Source organism: Montipora capricornis, chromosome 2, assembly GCF_036669925.1.
Source record: "Montipora capricornis isolate CH-2021 chromosome 2, ASM3666992v2, whole genome shotgun sequence".
Classification (NCBI taxonomy): Eukaryota; Metazoa; Cnidaria; class Anthozoa; order Scleractinia; family Acroporidae; genus Montipora; species Montipora capricornis.
In genome coordinates this window covers 7,992,297-8,001,559 of record NC_090884.1, presented here as the reverse complement: position 1 = coordinate 8,001,559, position 9,263 = coordinate 7,992,297, and the positions used below count along the sequence as shown (strand labels likewise).

At 38.6% G+C, this 9,263-nt stretch overlaps 1 protein-coding gene across 1 annotated transcript in view; it reads left to right on the top strand.

Moving 5' to 3' along the window:
- LOC138038692 (neuronal acetylcholine receptor subunit alpha-7-like) overlaps positions 1 to 7,823 on the top strand; it is an 18,078-nt gene extending 10,255 nt beyond the window's left edge. The window contains exons 4-6 of the mRNA XM_068884708.1: positions 2,102 to 2,146; positions 4,456 to 4,565; positions 5,223 to 7,823. Of these exons, the coding sequence (XP_068740809.1) occupies positions 2,102 to 2,146; positions 4,456 to 4,565; positions 5,223 to 6,267 (1,200 nt within the window). The 3' untranslated portion in view covers positions 6,268 to 7,823. The remainder of the gene's footprint in view (positions 1 to 2,101; positions 2,147 to 4,455; positions 4,566 to 5,222) is intronic.
- The last annotated feature ends 1,440 nt before the right edge of the window (positions 7,824 to 9,263 follow it).

Below are 9,263 nucleotides of genomic sequence, written 5' to 3'. Positions count from 1 at the left end.
GAGGTCACGTGAAAACCTCCTTATGAGACTAAAACAATTTTTCACCTCATTGTCGGTGAAAGTGGTATCTGTTATGGTTCAATTTTATTAAAACCAGTTCAATTTTAATTTTCTTTTGTTTCAGATTATGATAATGAATATTAGAGAAAGAAAACTCAAAATTGAACTGGTTTGAAAAAAAGTTTAAACCAAGAAAAATTTTAAACACAACATATCCACCAATATATCTGCGACCGTGAATAATTTTTTAATATTCAACTAATTTCCCGTGGTCGTTCCAGTCAAACCGCGAATAAAAGTTGAAAAATACTGAACAAAAACAATAGTTTTGCCTTACCGTTCTGCTTTTAAGAAGATAACCCATTCGCATGTAGGACAGCTGTTTTTCCAAAGTAAACAAAGATATTTAGTTCTATCTTTCATTTATATTACCACCAACATTTTTTTTCTGGATCAATCTAGAGCAACCTCTATTGATTTGTTGTTGTAAATACGTAGTTGATCAGAGGCCAGTTTTACCTCTTTCATTATTCTTTGTTTTTTCTTGTCTTTTTTGGTGCAGATAATTGCATTCGGAAAATTTGAACTAATTGACCATAGATGTTCTTAAAGCCAGTCACTTGTCGCGGCAAATTCATCAAATAAGTTGGGCTCTTGCAATCGAGAGCGCTATCGAAAACCTGCGTGGCAAAAGCGTCAATTAAACGACACAGCTTTTCAAGCGTTTATTTCTGCATATTATTTTGAGATTTTATTGCTTTGTTATCGTTGTTCTTTAATTAATCCCAAGTTTCTTTTGATAATGTGAGAACATTCAGTACTTTCTCCCCTCTTGCACTGAGCTTTGAACGCTTCACGCTTACTGAAAATGAGGTAAAGTGAACTTGCAGCAGCCTTTTTGAGTGGGACCCAAACTCAAACGGAAAATAGTTATCGGCAATTTCAGTATTGAATAGATTGTTTTTTGTATAGTTTTTCAAAGGAGAAGAAGGAAAAAAAACCCCTGCGCGGTAACATATTCCTGTAAATCGATTGACATACGCACTAAGTTAACAAGCTCTACATCCACTCAATAGGTTAAGTCCCCATTTAAGCGTAAGTCAAGCATTAGGTTTGGAGATGAGTGGTGTTTGCTGTGTTCGTAATCCAAATATTGCTGGTCTTATCTTAGGCCACATGCAGTATTAAACGGCTCGCGATGTTAATAAACATGGGTTGTATGGGAAGGACTACTATGTATTTATAGTCCATATCACCCTAGAAGACTTGAAATTCTAACCATTTCATTCATGGAAAACATAAATTCATTTGACTCCAAATAGACTGGTGAAAAGCAAATTGTCACGGTTTCTCAGTGGGAGCTTTGGTGATCTTTTCCCTTTCCGGTATTTGTTACGAGTCTCTCCATTCATTTATTGTTTATCCTACCGTTTTTTTTCCGGCTGTTTCTCCTGTTTTGATTATTTTCTCAGCTTCTTCTTTATGTGGTTAGCGGTTATTTAGTAAGTGGGAGGTCCGACTTTCTGCCGATAAAAGCGGCTCCAGGCATTTTTTGGTCGATGGAGTTTTAATATTATAATACCACGTCTTCATAAACTCGATTATCGTTTTTCAATAATAACGATGCAGTTTAATATGGGTCTCCCTGAGTTGCTTTGCCATCAATTAAAAGTTGAACTAAGATAATTAAATTTGTTGAATTAATTGTTAGAATGGAAAAGTAGAAAAAATATATATAAAACCAGGAATAACAGGAAGTTACCAAGTGCGGTGGATAATTTTTGTTTTCTTTAATAAAGTGTATATCGGCTTCTTGGTGAAGTGTATGGATATGTTTTTTAGCAACACAGTATATCAATGAGACATATGTTTTCCTACCGAAGCGCCGATGTAATACGTCAGCGGTATAACTCTGTACATTGTTAGTATGGTATAACAGCGGTTGTCGTAAAAGGTACAGGGCGATTAGAATATTCGCGAAAATCTTAATTCGCTCTTTTGTCGTCCGAAATTCAATTCCATTTTTTCCCCAGGCACCTCCGCGTTCTGGTACTCAAAATTAAAATTAACTCATGTCTGAGATCTCGATTTCTATTTTCAGGATGAGAAAAGTCAAGTATTGACAAGCAACGTTTGGATAAGACAGGTCTGTTAAATACACAGCACTTCGAAGAAAAAACGGCACGGCATTAAAAATATTAGGGAGCTTACGAAACGACGACGCCGACGGCAACGACGACGCTACAAAACAATAGGTTTAGTGAGCAAAAACAATGGTTCTGCACGCTCCGCACGTGCGTTTTACATTTTGGTGCATTTCTTTCCGTCAAGTCCTAAATGACGACGTGAAATGACCAAATTCAAGGTTCTGTGGAGGACGTTAGCACATGACGAGGAATTTTCAGTTCTCTCTCTACGCTTCCAGCCCACTCATACCAGTTTAATTCCTTAACAGTTACTACACATTTTTAACGCGAAACGACATGAAATAGTTTCGTAGTGATATGAATAACGCGAACTCGTATTTTTAAATGAAGTCCCCGTAGCCGTCGTCGTCCTCGTTTCGTAACCTCCCTAATGAAGCCGCGCCACGCCGACGGCCATGCCAATCTTCAAAACATCATTGATCAAAAGAGGAATCATGCTGCACGGCGGCATGCGTTTAAATACTTTTTTTTTCGCTGCATTCTGCAAAAACACGCGATGAGTGTTCTCTTAATTAGGACAAAGGTCGCTAAAATATACGTTTAAGTAAAAACTGAATAAAAAGCAAGAAATTGTAGCGACGACGACGGCTTGGGCAACGCAACAAACACCATTGTTAAAATGAGGAATCATGCTGCACGTGTGGCGCGTGTTTGAGTACTTTTCTATGCCGTACTTTGAAACAAAGACGTCTGATGGCAACGCCACAAACATCATAATTATATTATTGGTTGAATGAAGAAACATGTTCGTGCTGCAAGTGTGGCACGCACTTTCATATATTTCTTTGCCACACTTCGCAAAACAACAACGTGAACTAAATTAACAAATGTAATATTTTGCTTTTAAATTAATTGTAAGTCGTTCTTTCTCTGTGCTTACTTCAAAACCGTCCGCACCAATCCAGTTGTAGGAAACTTACTTCACTCGTATTGAACAACGAGAAGACGATAGAGTAATCGCAAAATAACCCCAAAATAATTTTTTCGCTAAAATGAATCTTTGCACTTGTTCGAAACGCATTGCGGCCATTTTTTCATTTTTCTAATAAATCTTGCCATTTCATAGGCTTCGAAAGTTGTGAAAATCCAAGCATCTTTTATTCACGACCGAGTCAGAAGGGGAGTGGGTCTATTCCTGATTTGACGGCACAAACTGATTTACATTGCATTAACTCTTTGTAAAAATGCATGCAAAGTAGATTGTGACTTCAAATTAGGAATAGACGCACTCCCCTTCTGACTCGGTCGTGAACAAAAGATGCTTGGATTTTCGCAACTTTCGAAGCCTATAAAATGGCAGGATTTGTTAGAAAAATGAAAAAATGACCGCTATGCGCTTCGAACAGGTGCAAAGATTCATTTTAGTGAAAAAAATATTTCGGGTTTAGGGGCACTTTAAGGGCAGCGTAAAATATATTTTGAAGTATATGTAATCGCAATGTGCCCTCATCCAATTAAGGATTAATTTCACGCGCATTTTCAAAGTTTTCACAATTTGGAAAACAAATGACAGTCAACATGTTCCTATTCGGTTAAAGTTCAATTCAATAAATCGTTGCTGTCAACAGAAATAGCGCTTAAAATGTAATTTCTTTTTTGGACAAAAAAATAGTTAGGCTGGAAGAAGATTCTCTTGTAACTTCGCTTGCTCTGGACAAGCAACTGTTAACCAATCAGGATCAAGTAATCCTGATTAAGGAAAACTGCCCTCCGTCTCGGCCAATCAGCATTCAGTAATTTTGCCCCGTATGTGATAACTGTTTTAATCAATGTTTTGAGGCGTTGGCGTAGCCGTTGTCGTTGCTAACATTCCCTGTTGTTTCTTCAGAATGAGGCAAAGAGAAATGTTCGTAAACGCGTGCCGCACGTGCCACATGATTCCTGTTTTAAACGATGGTTGCGGTCACACTTAAGAGAAACACAGTATAACACTGGTGTTGACACTACTCTAGTGTCAACTCTTTGGTGTTTTGAATCCCTAGGGGAACACTGAAAAATCGAGCTTGATTTAGCACTAGTGTTCACTCCGTAATGCGACCGAAACCAATGATGTTTTGAGGCGTTGACTAAGCCGATGTCGTAGTTTGTATTCAAACATGCTTTTCTTGCTTCTTTTAAGGGTCACGTATTCTTTTGAATTTAGAGGTAGCCAACGTAGAAAAAACAAAACAAAATAATGTCAATATGTTTATATAATGAAAAATCAGTCCGCATAGTCAAAAGAACTTTTGATCTGTCTTTTGTTCAGCAATGGCACGATCCTTGGCTAACTTGGGATCCTTCGAAGTACGAAGGCCTCCGTTCTGTCAACACCAAGCCAGATTTGTTATGGAAACCAGACATTGTCCTTCATAACAGGTAGGTTTTCATTTTTGAGTTTGGTGAAGTACTATCAAAGGCCACTCCAATATCGAGTGTAATAATTTCTGGCCCCAGTTGTTCAAAGGTCGTATAACTTTCTACAGGGAATGAGTTCACAACCAGAGTATAAAATATACTTCATGCATGTCGAACGTCGGCCAAAATTCTCGTACACCGTCGCCATTACTGAAATGGGATTTGAGCGTGCATGCTATTCACAGTTACTTGAGGAAATACTGAAATCTTTAATTTGCACAGATTAAAACTGTCACGTAGTGACTTCCCCAGGTGTTTGATTGTAATAACAATCAGTCAATCAGTGGCTCCGCAGTTTTCCTCCGTATATGCGAAACTGAAGATAAATCCGATTTAGCCAGTATAATGGTCACAACAAGCAGACAGTCATGACGTCATTCATCCAGTCAGTCAGTCAATCTCTCGGTCGGTACTAAAGTCAGTGTATCAGCTAGTTACTCAGTCACTGAGTGATTCATTAAGTCAATCAGACAGTCAGTCGGTCATTCAGTAAGTAAGTGAAGGAGTCCGTCAGTCAGTCAGTCACTCCCGGGTCAATCTCTCTGTCTGCCAGTCATCAAAACTCCGCCAGTTATTCAGCCATTTCTTGCTGATCGCTAATGGTTGTTTTCTCCCCAGCGTCAACGACGAAGGAAACCATGGCGAACAGTACCTGTTTGACACCAACGTGATTATTGACAGTGATGGTACAGTCACGTGGCTTTCGCCTAATCTCATTAAGACCTCCTGCATAATCAATGTCAAATACTTTCCCTGGGACACACAGACCTGTAAGTTCAAGTTTGGATCTTGGTCCTATCACGGGCTCAAACTTGATATGGATTTTTACGGGGACTTGAAATCGGTGGACCTAAAGTTTTTTAAGGTTAACGGAGAGTGGAACCTGGTATCGGGAAACGGGACTAAAATCGTCGAGTATTATGGATGCTGCCCAGAACCTTACCCGGCCATCACCTTCGAAATCACAATTCAACGTCGAAGCTTGTTCTACATTAACAACTTAGTTGTCCCTTGCATTGTCTTGGCACTTCTTACGGCAACAGCTTTCTTATTTCCGCCGGAAACAGGAGAAAGAATTTCGCTTACCATCACAATTCTTCTTGGAATGACCGTATTTATGATTGTAGTCGTCGATGCCATACCACCAACATCCGAAGCCACACCGTTAATCAGCACATACTTCTCTGTTGTCATGGTGGAAATCTCTTTAGCTCTCTTGTGCACTTGTATCAGTCTGAACATCAAGCACCGCCACCCCAAAGTGGAGCTAACCGGTTGGTTCCGGTTTCTCTTGTTTGACGTGTTGGGGCCTGTTCTTAGTAGACGCTCTGTTATGGCCATTAAACAAAAACGAAACAACAACATGGGAACAAAAAAGCTGGATGGCTTCGTCAAGAGAAACCAAGTCGTACCAGAGGATAATAAAATTGCCATTACCGATATTTGTCAGCAGGAGGTAAAATTCGCAAAAACAGTTGAGAAAGAAATAAGGGTGGCAGGCATGGATACAGTGACAAAGTTCATTGAAGATTCACATTTAGAGGACAGCAGAAAATTGGAATGGCATGTCGCTGTCAACATTATTGACAATCTCTTCTTTCTCGTCTTTATTATGACAATTATTATTTCTTCACTGGTAATTTTGATACCACATCGTGAGTGAAAATTGAACGTTGCAATTAATGAACTCAAGGTATAACTCGAGAAAACCTGTACAAACTGTTTCTTTATATACGGTTTAAAGTGCCCATTTTTACCCTGAATGCATCGAGCGCCCGGCATGATTTTCGTGTATTACGAAATTACAAAATTCGATAAAATCTCAGAAAGCCTTTCAGAATCTTCTTCGTCAAAAGCTATCGGTCGTTAAATCGTTTTGGTCCTGATTTGAATGCGTTCTCTATTTATAATTTCATAATTTTATGTTAGTACGTTATGTCTATATTTGTTTAAAATATTTTTATTTGATGTACAGACAGTAAGCCATACATTTCGGCACTGAAATAATGTCACCTTGCTCGTTAGCTTCAGAATTGGTCTATTCCTCATGTTGAATAGCCGGACCGTAAAAATTCCTTTCCGGTGATTCTCCAACGTCTAAATCAGTCGACTCCATAAAGATAGAAGGTAATTTTAGCGGTTTCACTTGTTAAAATCACCCGGTAAACCACACGACGATCAGGCTAATGGCGGAGTTTCTTGTTTTCAACAGCACGAACTGGCACGACAAAAATAGTTGGCCAATCTGAATACGCTATTCGAGATTCAAAACAATAACAAACGATCCCGTTACGTCAAGGGTGAAACTGGGGCTTTAAAAATAATACGTCTTTTAATTGCCAACGAGCAAGACGAGCGAAGACGCAAGGCTTTCGAGGCGGCCAGCTTAATGCTGCGCGAAGTATTGTAACAGGCAGAAAAATTCTAGATTGTGCTGTGAAAAGTGTAATGTAAGTGTACGTAGTCTAATGTAAGGTTTCCTGGAGATTTTAGTTGGGACCAATGAAAGCGCGTGTTTTAATGTGTGATGTCATTAGACAAATTTGCATGACGCGCGCGGCTATTGATGATCTTGTGTTCGGAGGTGACTGAAATCACATTTTTCCCCATTTCCCTGACCATTGTGTTGTGTACAGTTGCTTTGAGTGTTCTTTATTATTTATTCTCGAACCATCGTGTTCTATATTGAGTGAAAGAGCTCAAACCTAAACCGGCGTACGTATTCTTATCTGCCGTTGTTATCTATTTCGGGTTTCGCCCCGCGAGTAGTAGTTTGTTTTTGGTTTTGTAACCATTGAGTTGTAAACAATTTAATTTAATTTTCAATGGAAATATGTTGTCTGCAAAGTACACAATTCAACGATCAATTTGACTTATAATTCATGACTGTATCTTGCAAAATAAAAGTTCTACAAGTGAAACAACTTTCATGTGCGAGAGAGTTTGATTCTCCGTTAAATGTTTCACACTGAAGAGTCTGAAAACGCTTTGGCGATTTTTGTACATGGCTTTGATTTTATTCAACTTAATTATTGTATATTCTTGTGAAATGTACGACCGTTGAAATATTACAGCATTACTTTCCACATTATTGCAAATCACGTTGACATGTACATTGTTGTTGGAGATCATAACAAAGTGTGCAATTTCTATTGTTGTGTTATTGTTAACTAGATAAGTTGAGTTGCAGTAATTTCGAATAAAAAAAATACAACTACTGTTGGGTATTTTGGAACTCTGATACAAATCTGCAAGCTATGTATTATAGTAACTGTTTCGTTGGCACTTAGCGATAGCTATCACTCAGATCACTAGTTTTTACGCTTCATCTTCAATCACAATAATTGGCTACAATGCCAAGTGATCGCTTCAAATTTTGGCAGTTGGTATGTTAGCATTCTTTCCTGGGCAGGGAGGTGCCGTGGTGCAGTGGTTAGGGCGTTTGGTTCGCATGTGGTTGCCGCGGTTTCAAATCCCGACCTACCCCCTCTGGTTTGAATTTGTTTCTGGTTGTCCCGGATTCGACTCTACCATGGTTTGTAAATAGCCAACTGGTGGCTTCCTGCCAGTTGTTGTTCTTAATCTTGTTTCTGGTAAATTGAGGTCATTAAAATTGGGGTGCCTGTGAACTAAATTGATAGCTAAATGCACTTCCACTATAAACAAAGCAATATACCATTTCACAGTTGTTTGCTCAGTTACCTGGCCTCTGAATGAAAGCGAGTCAGGAGTTGACCTTGCTTTGATAGAAACCTCACTGCTTTTCTTATGTTAATGATGTTGTTCTCATGCTAAGTAATAGCAATTTACATAAGAAAAGCAGTGAGGTTTCTATCAAAGCAAAGTCAATTCCAGCCTCACTTTCATTCAAAGACCAGGAAACTAAGCACACAACTGTAAAATGGTCTATTACATTTCCATTTTTAGAAAGTTTGCCCGCGTTTTTGCTAGTGTTACCAGCGTCGGATGGGAGGAAATATGAAATTGAACAGTAATTGGACGGGTCGAGATCAGTTGGTAGAAACTTGTATTTTTTACACTGTCCGTTCCAGCTCAAGAGGTATTAATAGACAAGACAGTATGAAAAGGTGAATCGACTCAGTTTGATCCTGTTATGGGAAAAAAAAAATACAGGAAATTAAACCCGTGTCCTTTGCAATTCACTTCTAGTGATGGCTGTGTGGCTCGTCGAGGAAGGTTTGAACCTGAAGTTGCAAAATCATAACTGACCAGCAACATGAAGCTTACAAAACGTCACTTCCAGTAACATGAAGTACTCACCGAAAACATAAAAAACAACTCCCAAGTATTTTTAACCAACTTTTTTGCTATGCAAGCAATATTCATCCCCATAATACAACATATGCGTCAAAATTAAACTTCGATAAAACACGTTCCAGTACCAATGAAACTTTGAAAGCAAGGACGTTTTTGCGACACGGACGGAAACCGAAAGTGAGCTTTTTTCCTTTTTAACTTGTCTTCACACAACAAACATTTATATTTCTGGGTATCTTTTTTCCGTTAACGATGATTAGTTTAAAAATATGGGAGACTTATTATATAAAAGTAAACAATGAAAAGAAATGTGTTGGGTTGAGCATATTCGCCTAGTGTCTAACTTGAAAACTCAGTAGTCCATTGGCCAGGACACAAAAC